The 21,696-nt window shown below is 41.2% G+C and overlaps 1 protein-coding gene across 6 annotated transcripts in view; it reads right to left on the bottom strand.

The window, feature by feature from the left end:
* Window positions 1-1,313: 1,313 nt before the first annotated feature.
* The window catches only part of TENM1 (teneurin transmembrane protein 1), a 452,127-nt gene continuing 431,744 nt past the window's right edge, over window positions 1,314-21,696 (bottom strand). For all 6 annotated transcript variants that reach the window (XM_085060418.1, XM_085060417.1, XM_085060421.1 and 3 more), the window contains 6 exons: window positions 21,132-21,367; window positions 14,909-15,205; window positions 10,429-10,816; window positions 8,506-9,726; window positions 7,871-8,013; window positions 1,314-6,473 (listed from right to left, as the gene is read on the bottom strand). In XM_085060418.1, the coding sequence (XP_084916544.1) occupies window positions 5,715-6,473; window positions 7,871-8,013; window positions 8,506-9,726; window positions 10,429-10,816; window positions 14,909-15,205; window positions 21,132-21,367 (3,044 nt within the window). In that variant the 3' untranslated portion in view covers window positions 1,314-5,714. The remainder of the gene's footprint in view (window positions 6,474-7,870; window positions 8,014-8,505; window positions 9,727-10,428; window positions 10,817-14,908; window positions 15,206-21,131; window positions 21,368-21,696) is intronic.

Below are 21,696 nucleotides of genomic sequence, written 5' to 3'. Positions count from 1 at the left end.
GACTATGGTTGACTCCAGAAGTGCATTGTTCTTCTGAAAAATACATAAAATAGGCCAGAAGATGCCATTTCTGTTTAAAGCTGAGAATGTCGTTTCAGTTTCTGATGTAAATTATTAAGACAGAGGCTTGTATTGTTTCTTTTGGGTACCCAAGGGTCTGGAATTGCTGTAGGCTTAAACAAGGTGGAAACAGAGAGAAGCTGATGGTGCCTGTGAGACAAGAAGTAGATGCTTGGTTATGGGAACAGTAATGCGGAAATTATATAGATTTCATACAATAACTTAGGTGTGAAGAGCTACAGATCCTTTTAGAGAGCAGCAGCTGCATTTTGCAGGCTTGACTTCCCGCATGATGTCATTATCACCTGCTGCTTCCTTCCCACCATCTCTTTCAGGCTGCAGCCCCACTGGGCTCAGCCCCTCGCTGCTGCCCTGTTCCCCTGCCAGCCCTCCCACCGCTGTCCCCTCACTGCCACAGCCCCAGCTCTGGCAAGTGGCTTTGTAGCTCACTGTGTCACCCTGCCCTGGCCCTCCCTACTCTGCCCTCTCCACAGCAAAGGCAATGCTGCTCCTCTTCCATCTGACACTCCCTCAGCTCTGGCTCTGCTCCCTGCCTGTGGCTCTGACAGCCCTCCTGCAGCATTAAATCAATACAGTCTCCCAGGCTGGTTTTCTTCCCTTTTCTATACGAGCACCCCTTTGGATTTGCTTCCTTCTCATCCATCCAGCACAGTCTCAGCCCTCCTGCTTGGTTCTCACTCAGCCCAGCTGCTCCAAGGTTTTTCACCATGTAACCTTGCCTTTACCTTTAAGCATTCCTTCTGCCCCTCCATTCACATGCTCCTCTCTGCTGCACGTACCAGGCTTTTAATGTTTCATTTTCCTGGGTGCATACTTTTGATGCACACAGTCATTCATCATCATCTGTTTGAGGCAGCTCAAAAGAACATGCAGATACTTAAACTCTGCTACTTACACTACCACCACCATTGACTTCACCCACTCTGTTATTAGGAGTGCAAAGGCATTTAGCAGAATTATTTATTTCTCTTTCACATTTGCTTTGATTAAATATAATAACCTTTGCACAGAAATTGCCTAGGATTTCACCTGCAGTGAAACCTGCAGAGTTATAAGCATGAACTTTGGTGAATCAGAAGTAAAATTAAATCTTGCTAAGCAACACCCTGCCCTCAACTTTTGAATCAACCAATATTGGCTGAAGTCCTTATTTCGCTCTATGGAAGCACCTTTTACAGGCATGAGCAGAATATCTCAAATACTGATGTAAACAAGGACAACATCACACGCCATAAGTTTGCACCTTTATTTTTTAAAAATGAAATAGTCAAAGTACTTTCTTTTTCAAATATCGACACATAATATATTAACTTTCAATATTTACAGTGTGTTGCTGGGATGTTCTTGTAGAAAATGCATGCTTCTGGTCTGAAACCCAGAGCAAAATGCATCAGACCATTTAACTGCAGCCATATAACATAAACCTGTACAGTATCCAGTCACTATTCAGCACAGGAGTTAGAGCAGGAATAAAAAAATTGGGATCTATTGTTTCCTAGCAACGAGGCTGAGGCCATTATAACACAATTTCTGTAAGATCAGAACCTCTAACTGGTGTTAGACAGAAAGTGAAGATCTTGGCATACATTGTAAACATTTTTTACTGTTGATGAGAAAGCTAAAAAGGAACATTACTTTGACATATATCGTATGCTATGCTTCTCGTTCTTGTTTATTGACACTTCTGCCAGAAGAGTATGAAGATTTTAATGTTTTATCATGGTTCATACAAGTAAAATACTGTCAAGGACACAATCTGATATACTAACATTTATTAAAAGGCTAAAGTCCACCACAAGATCTAAGGAAAAACTGGAAATTGTCAAACACGTTTCCTTAGACAAATAATGGCAGGTGACAAATGCCCAGACAAATCCACAGCGAGTCCAACTCCACCATTCCCAGTTTCTGCCTGGAAGTGACTCCTCTGGCAGTCAGGGTGCTTTCAACATGGTAATGTTTTTAATCAAGGAAAGGTTTAAATAACAGTCAGAGATTGATGGGAAAACCCTTGGAGCTGTCCGAGTCGGGTGTCACTGTGCCGGATCAGCCACACCCAGCGAACCCCCCGGAGCACTGGACACCCCTGGGCACTGCCTGTCTCCTTCAGCTCGGCTAAACCAGGAGCTCCTCTGCCTAAACCACCTTCCCTTTTGGAACAGCACCTTGGCTTCCAACAGCGCCCATCGCTCCCCTCGGAGGAGCTGCTGCTCCTGGGCCAGCCCTGGGCAATGCTGGGGGCCCTGTGGGCAGGGGGTGCAGGGTGGGACCCCAGGGCACAGCCAGGACACAAAGCCACCTCTGCCCAGGGCCAGGCTGGGGGATGCGACAGCTCAAACCAAAGAGCCAAGGTGTGTATACCCAGTTGCACATTGACCAGTTCATATATATTTATTTGGCTATGTTCTACATAGATATCTATATATATATATTTATAACTTTGAAATGTTCTAGATTTGCTAAATAAATATGAAAGCAAAGGAAATGTTACTTGCACACACTATTTGTTTGGCTGTCATAAAAAATATAGCACGTATTTCTCATGGTAGGTACTTTGCTACAGGATAGTGTGCAATAGTGGATTTTATTTTAGTTTATTTTATAATTTATTTTAATTATTTGATTTTATTTTTCCCTCTTTCAGAACTTTGTTTGCAGTGCAGAATGCTAGCATCAAATTATCTGATCTAAATAACAGTAAAAATTTCCATGCTATTGTTTTTCTTTTTTCTCAACTGGGTCTCTAGGTTATAGTGCAAAATACAAAATTAAAAAAAAAAAAAAAAGAAAAAGGATAATGATATTAAAAAAACCCAAACCCACCAAAAAACCCACTGAGAAATTGGTCTAACTACTAAGGAAAAAAAATGGAGACTGAAATATTTCCTGCCTCCATCTGAGGTTGCTCATGAACAAGATGGTCCAAAGCTATTTGTTCATGTAGTTCTCACAAATCACTACTGGCTGGCCCATGTGTAGCTACAACTTCAGTCTCCCATGCTCTTTCAGCAATAACTTGTTTCTTGAGCACTGCCATCTCAACACGACATTTATATTTAGTTTCTTAAATTTAAGAAACTCTTACAATGAAGGCATTTTTTTTGCTTTTGTAACTGGGCCATGTAATGTCACGTGAGTCTTAATGAATCCATATTCTCATAAGAAATATTGTTCAAAACGTACCTTAGACTGCACCCAGGAAATGGGAAAATGCCAAATCTACTTTCAAAGACAAACTTGTAACACATTTCACTCTTCGACCTTTTGGCATAACATGAGAACAACAGTAATCAAGGCAGTATTAAAAACCACAGCTGTAGGTAATACAAAGTGCATTTCCTGCATATAATACAAATATAACTTTAAGAAACTAAAGGCACAAGCTAACTAAATATGTATTACATACTAGAAATGCACAGTTCAAGGTAACTCTAATAGCTTCAAATATTTGTTTATTATGGATATTTAAAGCAGTTTGAAAATGATTCTCATTAGTGAATTGCAAAAAAGTATAATTGCTTAAAATATAAGTAAAATAGACTCTAATATTGACATCTTGGATCAGTGATAAAATACATCATCACATTTATGAATGCACTCTCTATATACAATTCATAAATTATTCTTCCATTGATTAAAAGCGTATTAGAGGCTCAAGGATTTGAAGGTCCATTTTTAGGCTGGTGTGGAGGTATTCAAATTCTCCGTGATTGTATGGAAAATTACAGAAATCTGAGCTGTCAAACCTGGATGTTGCCAGCTCCCTGTTCTGTACATGAGTTAATGATGAGCCTGATCACTATGTGTATGTGCAGATTTTGGTCCACAGTTCCCCCTGGCTGGGGACAGAGGAGGATTTCAGGGGCCAGGCTCCCACTCAGCCTGATCCTGCACCCCCAAAGCTGTGCTGGCTCCCAGGGGAGCAAAAGGAATCTGGGAAGAGACAGTAATGGAGTGAGGCTGAGACCTGAGCTCAAACCCCATGGAGGGGCTCAGGTCTCAGGTGCCAATTCAGGCTCATCTCTAACTTGGGTACAGTCTGCTCCACTTGCCCAAAAGCAAAGGGAAAAAAGAAAACTAGGGGGGAAAAAGGAAGAAAGATAAAGAATGCACTTTGTTGGCTTCCATAAATATGAGCAGAAATTGTTTCAATATATTTACTATGTCTGTTCTGAAAGAAATGTGCAATAACATCACTGTTACGGATACACAGGCTCTATAACAAGACTTCTAGATCCCTCTGAAAGTCAGCAAAGGAAAACTGCTTGCCCATCCCCCCCTCCCTGTGTGCCTGCCCCACCTCACAATAATCAGGTCTTTTAAAAATGACAAGCTGGAGGAAGGATCACCTACTCTGCTATGAAGTAACTGTGCCAGTAGCGCATGATACCTTGGGAAATAAAAATTTCTGTCCATGCAATATAATGCTTTTCTATGTGCTCTAGATATTGAGCTGAAAAGTGAAGAGTCATCCCCGAAATGTTCTACGTTTATCAACATATTTACTATCCACACTTAGGTTCATCAACTCCCAACCCACTGATCTTCTTCAGACTCGGAAAAAATGAGTACTACAACAGGATTATTAATTTGAGATGAAAAGAACACGATGCCTAAACCCAACAACACTGCAACTTCCAAATCATCTGTGTGAAGACAAGTCCTGGCCCAGTGACTACAGACAGGACCGATCCTGTCTATGGTCACTGACAGTGCTCTGTGTGGGCTCCCAGCTGGGCTGTTCCCAAAGCGCTGGGTTAAAGCCCAGCCTGGAGCACACATGCCAGTGGAGATCCTCCTGAAGACTGCAGTGCCCACTAAACCCACTGTGGCCACCCCATCTCTGGCTGAAGCCTGGACAACACAGACTGGCAGCTCTGTGTGTGCTGCCAGAGCCCAGGATATCCCAGTGCCAAGGGAAACCCTGGCAGAGAGGCCTGACATGCATGAGTGGACACAATGTGATGTTCAGCATGGAGCGGCTGAGGGCAGCCATGACTGAGCAAAGGCCACAGAGGACATCCTTGTACATACTGAATCCAACCCAAGTCAGATTTCCCAGGCTAGAAAATCCCTTAGCTCTTAACTGTGAGGAACATGGGTGGGGTTGGCGAGCAGCTGCGAAGTTTCCATACACAGTCTGGTTTCTGTGTGCAATCCCTTGAATTTATGGGAGATCTCTCTGGGATGAAAGCCGCCCAGTAAATATGGGTTGCAGAATCAGGCTCTGTAGCCTTTTAAATAACTGGTGAGTTATTAAATCAACAACAACAAAAAGGTCGTGTTTCTTTAGGAGAAGGCAGAGCACGTGGCGCTCGCCCCTACCCCGCAGGGCTGCGCCGTGTCACCCTGGGCACGTCGCGCGCAGGTCGCGCCGCTCGGCTCGCAGGACTCTGCTTCTGAAATTTTTGAATACTGCCACACAAGAACTAAAAATTGTCACTGTCATCTCTCAAAGAGTTAAACAAACGATATTAAAATACCATCTTCTGTCACATTTAAAGGCAGTTGGATATGTTTTTTCCTCTATATTTATATATACAGAGTTCTGATCTAGAAAAACCAATACAATAAACCATTTTACGTTTAAAAACAGGCAGTCTTTGGTGACGCAAAGGCAGAGATTTTCTTTGTTACCTTCTGCCTATTTCACTCTGTCTCATGAAGTGAATATTATTGGCACTGTCAGAAAGTTCAAGATACTGCTCCACAGATAAAACAAAATATCCATCGTAGCCTTGTACCCGCCCAGTGCTTAAAAGCTGCTGTTTCTCTCCATCTGTCCACGCCCGAATTCCTTCTTCCCCCTCCTGCAGCCGCCTCTGCTCCTTAGTCCAGGCCTGAGCCACAGCTCGCTGCCTGGCTATCTCCAGGACGTGGTTCTTCTCCTCTTCCACCGTGGTTCCGTAGCGCACGTTGAAGCAGAGCGCGCCGTGCTGCAGCTGGATGTCAGCAAAGCGTCTAGTCCTGCCGTTGATCACCGACGTCATCTGCGACACCGTCACGTTCACGCCGTTCTCCAGGATGCGGCGCCCGCCCGTGCTGCCGATCAGGGCCAGGTCTTCTTCCAGAGAGCCCAGCTTGATGAAGTAATGGGTGTCCCGGCCCTCGATGGTGAAATGCAGGTTCTCCAGATAATGAGCATTGTTGAGGATGGCAGCAATACGCCGGCTGTCCTCGTTAGCCACCCCGATAATGTCAGCTGTCACTATACCATCCTTTATCGCAAATTTGATGCCTTTTCCAAATACTGAAGGAACAGCTGCGAATCTCAGTTGCTTCACTCCCTCAGAATACTTTCCATCACTGTACCTGGGTGTCATAGGAAGCTGGTCCAAGGATATAAAGTTTCGAAGCTGCTTTTGTAGCTCACATTGAATGCCAAGGATAGTCTGGAAAAGAAAATACCAATCAAGTTTGCAGACAATGTACCTTGCAGTTCATTATAACATCTCACCCTACTCATCTCCTAATTGCTTAAAATGGATCTTCAATTTGTTTGGAAAGTATTGTGGACACCTTCAGAACCTGGGCATATGCACAGGCTTTTTAATTGCTTACGGTAATGCTTTCTGTCTTTTGGACTCCTTCATTTCTAGGAAACAAATAGAAATGTGTTTATCACAAATGCTATTTTTGTATTTGTTCTTTTTATTTTTCCTCCCCCTTGAACTGTTAATTCTAACGGCTGGTCTTTCAGCCCTGAGTAGTTCAGGGAAACCTGAATTCAAAGCTATGCCCTTTCATGTGGCTCTGCTTAGTTTCTTCATGTTTAATTACATCTTCTGTAGAATGGCAGTAACAACGTTTATAGCCCATTCTTTAAGGAAAGCAGGTTGGGAAGGTCTTGAGACACTAGAACATTAGGCAAGTATGTCACATCTGCAGATCTTGCTCCCCATAGAGCCTAGAGTAAACTTCATTCCAACCTTCTCTTTAACACCATACCTATCACTACATCTTTTCTGTGCCTTGTAAAAGCTTAACATCTAAGTGATAATTTTCCATGGACATGCTCCTACATCTGGCGTGATCTCTGACCCTCCAGCCTTCTGCACTGGGTGGATGGTAATTGTGTTAAAGGCTGGGAACATGAATGTGAACTCACAATGCTTCCCTTTCCTGACTACAATAGAGGAAAGGCATCTTTACAAAACCATATTTCTTTGTTAACAGATGCTCATATGCAAAACATGAATGCCCGCTCAGAATATCGGTAGTTGGTCCTGTTGCAGTCACATTGACTGCTGGACTCTGATAGCTGCTATCTGGCTCTTCATTATTGAAAATAAGCCCTGGAGTAAGGCTAAGATTTACAGACCCCCTACAAATCCATAGCAGCATTTCTGTTTTCCACAATAATTATGCAGAGGTACTGACTTGTAAAGCTGTTTATACCCTCAGTGATTTTGCAGTGCTTGTGGCATCTTTGCTAACCAGGATGAAAATGTGCTGTTTTAGTTTTTTAATTCCACAAGATTTTCTGTGGTTTTTTCAATATTCACACAAACACTTCAACCTGTTTGCCCATCCTGCTCCTCAAATTTGGATATTTTCTCTATAAATAGCAACAAATTTCCTTCACTGTGTTGCTAAAAGCTTCTCCTTAAACCTGTCCTCCACTCTGATGCCAGTACATAATTGACAACATTGAGGTTTCAAGCATTCTTAAACAATATGCCATGTCTATGACGTCAAAACATACAGTCCCATTTTTTCCTTGGTATCCAACATTTTCTAAAACTCCTTAAATTAGTATTAGAAGCAGCTGAAGAGGATGTTTGCTAACCTTTCCAGGATCCCACTCCTGGGTTTTTGTTTGAAGCTGTTGAAGTTCGTATGTTGTCCCCGAAGCTTCTATCTCTGGTTTTGGGAATCCAGGCAGCACGTTGTGCAACTGGAAACCAAACAGCTCTAGCCAACTTCCAATGTCTACAAAACAAGAAAAGGATGCTGGCAAAAAGGCACATAAATCCTAGAAAAAGTGAGGGCAGTCTGCAGAAATTCCAGCTATGCAGAAATAATGATTTCACATCAATTTATGTTTCCTGTACTAGCTACAGCATTTATTGTAGCAAAGAAATTATTTGGTTACAAAGCATAGCTGTACTCAAATCAATACTGTTCCTTCTATCTATTTATAATGGAAAAAATTCAAATTAAGCTGCTTCTATTCTTCCCCTAATTTTAGCACTGAGAAAAGCAACAGAAGCAGCTATTAATTATTTTCTTGGTTACCATAAAGGTTAAAGAAAACGGAACAAGCTCAGCAAGATGCAATCTATTAAATAAATGACTTCAATAGATTTAAGATTAGAGACTTTTGTACGCAAAAGATTTCCAGAATGTGAAATCCATACCACAATTCAAGAAAAAGTTTTATTTTAATGAGAGACACTTTCATGAGAGACAGGTTACTTTTACCTGTTGTATACTTAGCAACATCTTGGATTCGGCCAACTGGGTAATTATTTTCAAACGAGTAGAGATTAAATGGTTGTGGGACAGCATTCAGGTGCTTCCATATATGGTGATTTGGTGTTGTCCACCGACCAGCAATGACATCATAGTCCCGCTGACCCAGGTGAACTAATTTAGTAAGAGAATCATAGAGTCCTCCATGAAAACCAATGATAACCTCGAAATCTGGATTAGTGTCCTGGTAGATCTCTCCATATGGGGTGTACAAAATTTCTTTTATGACTTGGCCTCGACTGCTAAACACAGCCAGAGGTGTCCCAGTGTTATCACAAGCAACATAATATTCTTCTCCACTGCTTAATTCCATTGCAATGAGATGACCTTGCAGATCATAATATAGGGATGTTATTTCTGAGCTACTGTGATTGTACAAGTGAGTAACTCTTATAGGGTTGGAGAGATCAGCATAAAAGAACTGTAAGTGTTGTCCTAGGCTTGATTTGCTTGCAACTCGTCTTCCAAGACCATCGTAACAGTATTGCACAGTCCAGCCAGACACTTTGCTGTATGCTTTGTTCAGCAAACCATTAGAGTTGTACTCAAAGATCTCATTGCCTCTTTGCCTGAGAAAACCATCTTCGTCCATTTTATATTGAATTTCCCCCAGCCTGGTAATGCGATCTCTCAGGTCGTATCTCAGAGGAGTGAGACGCGCGCTGTTCCCATGGCTCAGCAAGTTGATGTTGCCATTAAGGTCGTAGCTGTAGCGCCACTGGGTTTTATCATTCACAGACACAGTCTGGAGCTGACCATCAGCGTCGTATTCATAAAAATACCTTGTTATATTGGCATCTACACCCACACGTATGTCACAGATCACCATCCGACCCATGTTATCATACTGGATGGTCATCCAGTAAGCGATAGACTTGAGAATTTCATACTGCACTTCGATCACCTGACCATTGGCACTGAAGATTTTGGTATGCTTCATCACAGTAGTGGTTATAACTTGGTTCAAATCGTAATTAATGACACTGAATTTTCCAAATTGTTCAGTCCTGCCGGAAACATCGACGTAGCGGTACAGATCTATGGGAAGGGGCGTCTCGTTGATCATGGCCTGCATGCTCGTGACACGGAAGTTGTTATAGCTGTAGTCAAATCTGGCATTTACAAGCCCTTCTTCACTAAACCGGAAGATCTGGCGACCAATAAGTGGGCCTGTGCAAAACAAACAGGAGAAAATGGAAAACCAAGAAACATAATGAATTATGCCCTGAGCTTACTTACCCACAGAGAGGTCACAACCTCAAATATACCCTTTAGCCTAACTACTCCTTAGCTGTCTCAGAAAATACCATTAACTAAGAATATGGTAGATTAGTCTCTCACAAACCTTTATTAATGATCGCTCTACAAATTATTTATCTTTTAATATTTGTTTAAAATGAATGCTGTTTTATTCATAATTATGATTTCTATTTACTTACAAGATAATTCTGAACTAAATTTATTTCACATGGTGATTTCCTTCCTCATATAAACAGTCCTTTTGAATTTATGTTATATTACAATGTAAACAGGGAAACTTGAAAATACAAACAATAAACCAACTTGATTTAGTACTTAGCAAATATCCACACAGTGGAATAAAAACAACAAAACATTCTAAGAGCTATTTCATACCAAGCAATAAAAAGAAAACTGTATTTCAAATGGGACAGCTATATTCACCTATGGACACAGACAGAGAGATACATACACATATTTTTCTATTGAAACATAAAATAGAAGAACTCGTAGACATAAAAATAATGGAATTTCATGCCGGGTAAGTGCAGGATCAAGGTGTTGCAAATGAGGAAAGAGTGTCACACTCTAAGGAGCCAAAAACTTTAGCAAAGTAGTCACAGCTAGACAAACCTGTTTGCCTGTATCTGATGGTACAGATGAACCCATCACGCATTAAATGTATTGTTTTAATAACGCCAGAAGACTCCTCGTAGGTGAACGTGACTTGAGTGGTGTCATAGAGAATCTCGGAGAGCCGGGACTGCTTGGTGTACTTGTAGAGGACCCTGCGCCCCGTGCCGGGGTAGAGGGTCTGCAGCAGCCGGCCATCCCTGGCCAGGTCCTGGATGAAGGCGGCGCCGCTGTCCGGAGGGGTGTAGATGTTGCGGTAGTAGCCCACGGACAGCATGGTCTGCAGGGCGTGGCGCACCATGCTGGGCATCGTCACCGACTGCAGCGACTCCGACTGGTCGTACTCGAAGATGTAGCGGCGCTGGCTGTGCAGCAGGAGCATCACCGACTGCAACAAACAGCAAGGCACGGTCAGGGGCGGCTCGAGCACGTGGGGATCCTTCTAGGGAGTGCCTGAAGGGTATGGGGATGCTGAAACAACCACTCACTCTCATAGTTTGCTCTTACTGTCTGTACAACTCCAAGTGAAGCTTTCAGCTCCAGGAGACCTGGCCAGCACGGTGGTACAGAACAGGAGGAGAATCACAATAAGTCTAGAGGTAAGGGCCTCCAAACTGGAAGGCAGATGTGGCTCTCAGTAGCATTTCAGCCTCATGCTGACTTGCTATGTTGCTATGAAATATTTAGGGCATCCTCTCAGGAAGCAAAAACAGAGGGAAGCTCTTCCTCACACACAGGCAGAGCATCTGCACCAGCAGATGTGTCTAGAGGAGCTGGAAAGGGGAAACTTTGTGCATGTACAAGGTGTTTAGCTTTTATTGGCACACTGCTTATCTCCAGCACAGACCTACCCCTTTTCATGTGTATCTGCTTTTAAATATACATTGCCCCAGAGCTCCTAATACCTCCGTGCTTACCGATGGACGAAAATAGTCCACAGATTCTTTGGTGTGACTGCTTCTATTGTTTATTTTTAATGTTTAGAAATAATGTAACTTCTATACGCGTACTTGGTATTTACCCTGTGTTGGTTAATTGTGCCTGGTTAATGAAATCTGATTTGCTTGTCTAGCAGATGAATATGCACGTACAGCAGACTTTTTTCTATTGATAAATAAAGCTTGGGTTCAGTATGCCTTCTCACCTACCCATGTGCAAAGTCACTGTCCCAGAGCACAAGCTGGCTGGTGAACAGTGACTGCTGAAACAAGGCTAATGAAAACACAATGAAAATGTATGGAGGAACTCTGTAGCCTTCCCCCAGCTCTAGCAAGTGGCTTGGCTGGACCAGAGCACTGCACATTCCTTGTCTTGTCTGAGTTGTGCTGGAGCAGTGACTCTGCTCAGCTCTTAGCCCACAGCTCAAACCTACCAGGCACACAAACAAATTTGTCAGGCTTCTTCAGGATTGAGACATCATGCAAAACAAAGTCTTATAAGGACCAGCCTGACTACTTTCTCATAGAGTATTGGGGAAAGAAATCAGAAAAATAAGACTTTTTTCCCCTCTAAGCTCAAAAATCTTCTCAGGGAAGAAAACACTGTAAGCTGAGCCCTGAAATGTGTTAAGTAACATTGTCAGTGAGCCACTTTTCTCTGACAAATAAACCAACTGCCCATTCAAAGGGCCAGAGATAGGCTCAGCCTTGGCCATCCTCTCCACACCCCCAGCCCCCTGCCTGCCCAAGATGTGTCTCTTCCTGCCCTTGGCAAAAGACATCTGTCACCTGTACAGCAGCCAGACAGCACCAACATATGCCACTCCAGGTCACCCTCTGCCAACTGGTGACAACAGACCTTCACACCAAGCTTTTTCGGATCGCTTTATTGCTTCTCTGCCAACCATTTCCAACATGAACCGTGTTTATTTTGTTTCCACCTTCAGTCAAGAGTCTCCAGTCTGCAGTAAACCACTGGCTGAACTCTCTTCTAGCACTGCTGTGACGCCTCTCTCTATATACTGCTCCCGTGCCTGTTTTTAAGCTGTCTGCCATTGACAGAGTATGAATAACAAGATCAGAAACATCTCCAATATAACTTTAGTGCCCCTGTGTGCCATTTTTACAGCACTTTGTGGCTTTTCCACTTTTGTCCAGGATAGTAAAAGTATAGACAGTACAAGGGCTGGAGACTTAGTATCCTCTCAAGCCTATTAGAGGATACCATAAAGAGAAAAAAAAAAAATTAATTCCCAATTCATCCTAATAATATTACAATGGATTTTTCAACTCTGCACAAATTGGGTTCTAATTGTTTTAAAGGATTTCAGAGAGTAGCTCATAAAACATCCAAAAAGCTGTCATTTTATTAAAGCAACCAGAGCTTGGTCAACCACAAAATGATTGATGCCGTATGGTGCATCAAGACAAACAGCCAGTGGCAATTACTGAGAGCTCTGCTGGGAATAGGCAAATGCTGAGCATCACCACTAGATGTCATTTCTGTCCAACACACACACAGAGCCACTCATCTCTTTTGTCTGCCAGATTTTGTAAGTGAGCTTGGAGTATTCAGGAGAGTTTATAACAGCATTAATTAATTGAGGAAAGTGACCAAAACAAGAGGAGCTGAATCTCATCAGTAAGCATTATTTACAATGCTAATGTTGTTGCACTTTTTAAACCTTAATTATTTGAGCTAATTTTGTGAGGGGTAGAGATTTCTGAAGATGTACAATTAACTCATCAACTGCTAAAAATGAAGAATTAAATAACTATGAATTGGAAGCAACCTCTATAATTGATTTTTTTCATATAAAGAATTATTGGGTCTTACAAGGCTTCAAACAACCTTTAGCAATCATTACATAATTAACACAATGAGTTATTGAGTTTAATGGAGCCACAAAGTTATATATCAATGTCTAATTTTGACAGTGAATTCATCTTTCTTTGGCACAAAGAACAACAGTCATGAAGGTACTTTAAATAGCCGGGAGATTATTGTCCATGGTGTGAATGACTTTCCATAATTTTAATGACAAGTCAGAGCATTACCCAAGCTGCTACCTGAGCCAGCAAGCTTTTGCTACTTGCTTATACAAGATCAGGATTTGGCCCTTTGTGTAGAATTCTAGAATAACAGCACTAAATTATATGACTTTATTTATAAGCTCGTCATAAACTAAGAACAGACAAAGTGGTTTGGAAAGATAAGATGCATACATCTTTCCAAAAATTACAGTCCATTAGGTCCAAAGGAAAAAAATAAAAGATTCCTCCAAAAGGCACATTGCCCAAATATTTGAAAGCTGTACAAAATGCCTGTTTACTTGTAATTTGCAGAAGAGCATACAGACAAAAAAAGCCCTGACAAATTTATCTGAAGCAAACTTCTGAAGCTCCTGGGGTTTGCCAATCTTGTTAACACATGCAAGAGCCACGCTGCATGCAGACAAGGAGGAATCACATTTTTATGCATTCTCCAGTCTCGATAATTTTTTTTTTCCACTGGGTTAGGTTTAAGTTTTTTGAGGCTCAAGCTTAAATACATTCAAAATAAGTACAGCATAGTTTATCTTAAAAGTACACATTTGGAACTCTTTAATATATAAGTAACTTCAAAGTCACTGGATTTCCTGTGTGCAATACCTCCTATCAATGTTACCTCTCCTGCCCCCCACCCCCCATAGCCTTTTCCTGTGGTTTACAGGTTCAGAGAATGTTCTGCTTACTCAGGGTGTATTGGATAGTCCAAGATGTTGCTATTTAAAAAAGTTTGAATAGAATTTGCACTGAATTCTGAAGGCTTTAAAAATACAGACTGGCCTCTGGTTTTGAAAGTCAAGACCAAACAAAATGTTACCACAGATGAAGATGTTCTTCCTTGGTCTGCACAATACTTATCTCCACATTTTGTGACCATTACCTCTAGACATGTATGGAACTTACAGTATTCAGGGAATTTGGATGCAAAGTCACTATAACAGCAGAGCAATAACTCCTTTCATATTAACGTTTTCCCCCAAATGGCTCCCATAAATACTGCATTAAAAAAACTTTCTCCTCAAAGGATCAATCTCTTGTTTAAAATGCAGCACTGAATAGGTGCAAACTTGTACTCATGGGCCCCTGATTTTGGCTTAAAAGAACTTTTTTCTGGGGAGAAAAAAGATCTCTTTCAGCAGCTGTTATCTTTCTGTCTGTTATCCAGAGTAGCAACATGATTTTCAGCAGTTAGGGTGTCCTTTGTTCACTTGAATTTGGACTGAGACCAAAAAGTTGTTTTGATCTACCAATTACACAAACCTGAGGTGCTGATAACTTTCTTCACACCTAAACTATGTCAAATTTAGGCAGGTGACATGTAGGTCTAAGCATGTCCAAAGATATTTTTTATACAGTTATGTAATTCTATGCATTTTAAAAAGCCTTAAATACTCTTGCAAGAGGCAGCATTATAACATAGTTCAAATTATAGTATGTATATAAACCCAAATATTTTTTGCCTCGGTACAAACTCCACTTTTTAAATAATTTACCTTTTCTAGATATGTGTAACTCCATATTTTACCATCTGCCCATGTTCTGGAAATGATGTTCCCGCTTGGATCATACTCCATCTTCTCAGTCCAGGTTCCTCTTTGGATATAGGTGACTAATCCAGAGTGTGAATAAGTGATGTTGACCTCATTGTACTTGCTGATGGGGGACCATAGGATGGGGCGTCCTGTCTGGTCATACATGATTCGGAGAGTGAATTTGCGATGATCGTCATAAATCTTTCCTGTCCTGGTTACGTGGTCGAAGTCAATGGACAGCAGGTTTCTGTTGTGGGTCTAAACAAAGAGGTAAAGTAAGATAAGAACACAATGCATTGGGACACCCAACACAGACATGTCTGTGTCAGCCCTAACCAAAGTAAGCAATGGTTTAACACTGGGAGTTGGAAAAATCCCCTGTTCCTTGCATTCAGCGTTATTATACTTGGCATTACAGGTTGTTTCCATGTGCTAAACCCTCACCTCTGTTCTCACCTTTTCCTGAATTTTTCTTCTTTCTTCTCAGCTGTGGATGAACTTCTTGATTCCAGGCAAAGATGTGTAGCTAAGCCTACAAACTAAGAAAGATCTACTATCTCACATCCTCTCTTGAGCTGTTAGCACTGACAGGTCAGCTGCTGCTCTGGGACAGACCTCAGCAGGTCACATCCTGCTGCTGCAAAGGGCAGAGCTGTGCTTGCAGCTCCTGCAGACCCTGCTCTCTAGTGTCCTCATGCTTCTTCACAAACCACCCCACTCCCAGACTCCTGAAATCCAGCAGCAGCAGTGCCTGGTGCCAGCCATATTCCTTGTTGCAGCTCTCACCACATCTGGGACCAGCACCTCGCTGTGTCTGACTCATGGACAGCAGCCCAATGTTCAGTTTGAAATAAAGGTGAAAACTGAGTGAGAATCATGAAGACAAAATACATTGATCCAGTGCTATCATCATCTGCCTCCTTACATCATTCAGTCACTGGGCCATCTCTGTTAAATGCCATTTAAATCAGAGATATAATTTAGGGAACCATAAAATATTGTTCATTGACATGTCTTTTTCAGATCAATGCTCAGTGTGCTTGTTGCATTAATCTACCACATTTTATCTGATCACTCTATTCCCATGAATAACTTCCTCACAGCTGAGACAATGCCAGTGCAGGTGTCAGCACAGAGCGTGGCTCAGTGCTAGCTCCTCTCTGAGACCTGCAGGCACAGCCACAAAATAAATGGTTAATAAAACCTGGTTAATAATTCAAGATGTTATTAGAACAAACTTTTTTTTTCTTTCCTCTTTCTGTTTTTAGATACAAAATAATCTGAGAATCTAGAAGAAGCAGGTGTTCTTTCTTCAACTACCATTTCTGGGGTTTTATATACACACATGTCTAACTTTAATAGTGTTCATTTACAATAGCTGTAAAATACCTATATACCCCTGTAGACTGCTGTAACTATTACAATTTATGCTCTAATGATAGTTAAAGGGTCCAAGTAAAATGTGATGCTCAGTTCAACTACATTTGCTTGTACACAGAATGACAGTTTAAGTTTAATATAATATATTTTTTAGCAAACTTCTTAAAATTTCTGAAAACAAATCCTCTTGGTGTCAAAATAACTGAAAAGCAAGCAGGAGGTATATCCTACGTCATATTCATTTATGTTCTATGTAAATGTTTTATGTTCTTATTGCTATTACTATCATTGTACAATGCAATTAGGAGAAAGAAGAGTCTCGAATGCCAATTGCTTGCAATCTGAATTTCAGAGACTATACAACAAATAAGGATGAAAACTGAACAGAGGCAGAATTAGCAGTGAAGTGGAAAGCAGTAGTAATTGAAAACTCACAGACTTAAAATAAGGTTAAAATACTTCCCTTATATTGCACATTTTATGTCTCATTTGTTTACTTTCTTATATTAAAGTTAAGTTTAACACCCTTCTCAAGGCAAGACAGGATCATAAATGGGTAGGAGGACTCATCTCAATACTGCTATTGACAAACTGATTTCAAATCCCGGTGGCTTCATGAAGACAACTCCCCCAAGACACATAAACCATAGTAAGGAGCCCCCTGAGAGTGGCTGCAACTCGTGTTCTGTTATGAGCCAGGGAAAACTGGTTTTTGAAAGCAATGTCAGGTTGGAACATCAGCTAATGAAAACAGGGAGAAAATTCAGATTGCTTCAATAGTGCTAGAATTACATAAACAGACATATTTACTCTATATTTTTAAAACATTTGTTTTCTCTACTTCTATTAGATCTTTAGGCAGAAATTTTGCAGTGTAAGTATCACATAAATGTGCATTTCTTTTGATTTCATTTCCAAGCATACCCTGTCCATGATGTGTAATTCAGTTGAGATATAACTGCATTATTTCCTTGTCTGTGTTTTGATTTGAGCCAATGTAAACTCATAGATCCTGGCAGAGGACTTGGTCCCATCTTTAGAATTTGCTGTCAGACAGGTAAATAAAGGGAGATCATTTGCTAAATGCAATAATGAACATGGCTGTCAAAACCTGTGTCTGCAGGACTTTTGAACCGAGGCCAGTGCGTTACTTCCTTTGTTATTAAAAAAAACCAACCAACAAACCAAGCAAAAATAAGTCAGACTGGCCAAGCATTCAATTTTCAATTTTGTAGATATTTAGTTATAAAACCTGGACTGCATCCAATGCCAGGTTCCTCAAGTTATGCAAAAGTCAGGAGGGAGTGGAGCTGCATTCTAATCAGTGTATTACTATGCATCATGCTCATCAGATTTAACAGCAGTCTTTGCTTCATTTTTAGAAGTCAATTAAAATAGCAGCTCAATTGATAAAAAAGAAGTCTTGCTAGATTAAGATTGATGTTAAAATGCCTGATTGTACATAGATTTATTATTAATATAAAATGCATACATGCCCACAGACTGTTTTATATACGTTCAGGAAGCGCTGGGGCAAGCAGTTCTGCACTTAAAGGAAACCTGTGGTTAATTTCTGTTTCCCACATTGATTTAGACCCTGAGATAAAGTTAGATGACTGTTTTAGCATTTCAGTTAACTAACTCACTTCTGCCCTATTTCCAGAGCAGGGAATTCACACCATGCAGAAATCCAACTTTTAAAAACCCAATGTTTCCAGCATTATTCAGAATGTGCTAACAGTGGCCTCTTTCCAAAACTGGAAATAACACTAATAGAATGACAGGCTTTCAAGATGGTTGCTAATTGCTATTAGAATTAAAAAAGTTAGGACCAGGCAGAGAAGGAAAAGCTTTATTCTCTTTCTTCTCTTCAAGTAGGTCATCCTTTATCTCATCCCCAGCTACCTGCCTTCTAATTTATACCATTTAGCAGTCAAAGCCGTTTGTTTCACTGATGGTATCAGGACTGATTTCTAAGTAACATCTTTATACCTCATTTCTATGCTTTTTTTTTCTTTCTTTCTCAGAAAACTCTTCCATTGTGCTGGGTTTTTTTTTCTTCAACTAAGGGCTCCTGCAAGTCTGTTCATTTCCATTGAGAACTGCTCCAATCCCCAGAGCTTTTCTTTACATATATTTTCAAAGTTCAGCATAGTTCTTTCTGCCCTACATTGCAAGCTTTCTAACGCACTTCCTATTGTGCCAGGCATGGCATATTAAGTGTTTAAAAACTTTCTTTTAAAAATATATCTCACTAAAAGTTTTCAGAAGGTCTGTCCAGAATCTCATCCAGCATAAGGACTTCTAATCATGTTATATTTTTTTCCCCAGTGGTACTCAAGGGTCTGTCCACAGTAAGTCTGAAATCCATTTCATTATTGGTGTACTGTTTCAAACACACTGTAGGACGGTACTTTTGCTCCTGCTGTGCAGCATTTCCTATAATCACCAAGAAAAGAGAGCTATCTCTGGGTAGATTCCTTTGCTGCACTGTTCCAGCTCCTTCCATCTCCACTGCCTCTCCATTCCACCAGCACACCATGCAAGATCTCAGTGCTAAAGATGAACTCCAGGATCCAGATATTTTTGCTATTCTCCAAATTCCTTCTGTGCGGTGTTAACAGCCTCAGAAGTCCATCTGTCCCTTTCTCTTGTGCCTCTTTACATGCTGTCTCCTTTGTGCAGAATACAATCGGACTTGATGATCTCAGAGGTCTTTTCAAACATAAATGATTCTATGATTCTAACATTTCTCCTCCTTTCCACTCTAAAATCATTATTTAATGTGCTATCCCACCAGGTTCCCTCCAGCCTTGCCCTGAGAGCTCTCAGACAGTCCTAGAGCTCAGTACAGCCAGGACTGCAACACAGGCACATGTCTTTCTGAGCAGGCAGGGACAATTCATAAACCCTCTTGCTCTTGGATAGGTATAAAAAGACACAGCTTGCAGACATAATACAGTGTTCGAGAGCTGTGTTGCTAGTGCATACTTTTGGACAGACAAAGAGTAAAAGACATCAGCACACCAAAATTATTCTCATGTTTGTCCTTGACCTGCCATCCCCCCGCTGGATGAAGGTGAAGGGGGAAGAGGAGGAATGCATGAGTGGTTTTGTGCACCAACAGCCTGTTCCAGAGGTAGGTCAATCAGCTGACCTCTGGATACTTTCAGTGTTGCAATATTTCAATTAACATCTTATGCCTCCTCCCAGAATCCATTTAATCCTGACCAATTTGTGAATTTCCTCCCTTTTCGTTTTTGCCAGGCACTGGTAAGGATCACATACAAACAAGTGAAAATTAGTTAAATGAAACTGCAATCAATTTCAACAATAGAAAATACAAACTGCATAATGGGGAAGCTGTGTAAGATGAAGTAGTTGTATTAAATACAATTGTGATGAACAACTGGTCCCTGGCAATGTAAGCAGAATAGATCACTGACTACAACCTCTCTGTTTAAGACCTTATTACTTAAGATTCTTGTAGAAAAATTAGCTATACTGTTATTAAAGCACAAAGTCACACAGAAAGCCTCCAACTGAGTGGGCAACATAAGCCAAGGAAGCCACAGTTTGAATCCTGCCATCTTAACATGTTTGTCACAGTGGTAAGTTCAGCTGCCTCCCTAGACAGGGCTTTGAGGCCTCACACTAATTTAGAGAGGAAGGAGGCAGACGGTGGGCAAGAAGAACTAAAAGAAGCTTTTCCCCTCTTGCAAGACCCTAAAAAGTAATTGTGACTGTCAAATCTGAACAATGCCCTTTCAAACATGTGTTTCACATACAGTGCCCAGTCTGGCCAGATCTTCCAAGTCTTGCATTTTTGATCGAGCAGTTGAAAAGCAAACAGATGGTACACTTAAAAAAAATCTAGAGTGTCTCATAATCAAAATGAGATGGTTTTGATTTTGGTGGTTTTGACAATCCAGAGATTTTAATAACCATCTCTATATTTTCAGAGCTAACAGGGGTACCTTCAGACATAATTCCTACCCAGAAAGACTGTAGTAAATAACACAATACCTTTAAGGCCAAAATTCCCAGTTGCACTACTAGTACAGGCATTTTAAGTGGTATTCATGTGAAAACCAGAACTGATTTAATAAAAAACCTGTTTAGCAAAGTAGCAATCTCTTTGAGCCATGGTGTTATGTAATTAAATGCTAAATGTTGACCATCTGTCATTGTACTCACAGGTAAAAATAAACCAAGGATGCAATGTTAAAGCAAGTCTTTCTTGGAGCCGTGATGTAACCCAGCCAGAGGGAGCTGGGGGGTTTGAGAGCATGTGGCAGAGGGCAGAATTAATACACAGCCTGTCTGGATACACAGGGAGGCTCTACATCACTCTGACTGGCAGGAAAAGCACTGGCCAGGACACCCAAAATGTGTCCTGCAAAAGCCTCTGCCCTGGGTAGCAGCTGACGCCCTTTAGCTTCCCCAGAAGAAGGAAGGTTGATAGATCTGAGAGAGGCAAAATGTGGCTCCAACTTTACTGCTGTGCCAGAGTAACTACGCATCGTCCTTTGCTCACAGCTTCTTCCAAAGCCATAATTAAGTTCTTAGTTGAAAAAGAAGAGGAAGAAAAAAAGTAATTATGTCTTGAGGTCAAGTCTTACAATCAAAATCAAACAGAGATCAAACATCCCTGACACTGTCGGAAGAGTTTGGTTTTGAAATTCATGGCTGAGGCCCACCATTGATACAAAATTTTCATTCTTACAAAGTATAACATTTCAACGTGATTTTATTTCAATGACTTTCAAAGGGAACACTGCACTTACACAAGAGGAAGCCTTACCCTTAGCCTTCTCTCAAACGTAGAGATATTGCCTTTGGTCTGCTCCCTCCTTTGCCTCCATTCAATGAGATTTGAGTTATGCTCTCCAGGAAGGGAGATATTGCACTTCCCTAACGTGGGGCTGACAACCCCTGCTAGAATGTGAGGTTCCGTGTTCAGCGTGATTTCCATTCCACTGGCAAAGGTGACTCTCAGGGACCCGTCTGGGCTGACCCGGTAGATGTTCTGTGTGTTATCTGTCAAAAAACAACAAAAATCAGGGAACAGAGAGAAGTTCAGATCTCCAGATTTACAAACCAAGTATTAGGCACAACAGGGCTGTGTTTGTAACCCAGAGAGGTTCCAGACAGCTGAACACCAACTGCAGTGTGAGTTTTGCAAGCTGTAACCTCCAGACCTTCCCAAGTCTGAAGAGCTTTTTATTACATTTGGCCTGATGACTTCCTGATTGTGAAGATTTCCTGCAGCAGGAATAAAGAATTTTTGCTTTCAGCTTGAAAATACATAAACCCATAGGCTGAGTATTGACCATTCATATTGTGATGATTTTAGCATGCTGCAGCTC

This window comes from Lichenostomus cassidix, chromosome 4A (genome assembly GCF_008360975.1).
Source record: "Lichenostomus cassidix isolate B80296 chromosome 4A, HeHo_3.0, whole genome shotgun sequence".
Classification (NCBI taxonomy): domain Eukaryota; kingdom Metazoa; phylum Chordata; class Aves; order Passeriformes; family Meliphagidae; genus Lichenostomus; species Lichenostomus cassidix.
Note: the sequence above shows the minus strand (reverse complement) of the source record. Positions and strands in the feature narration are given on the sequence as shown.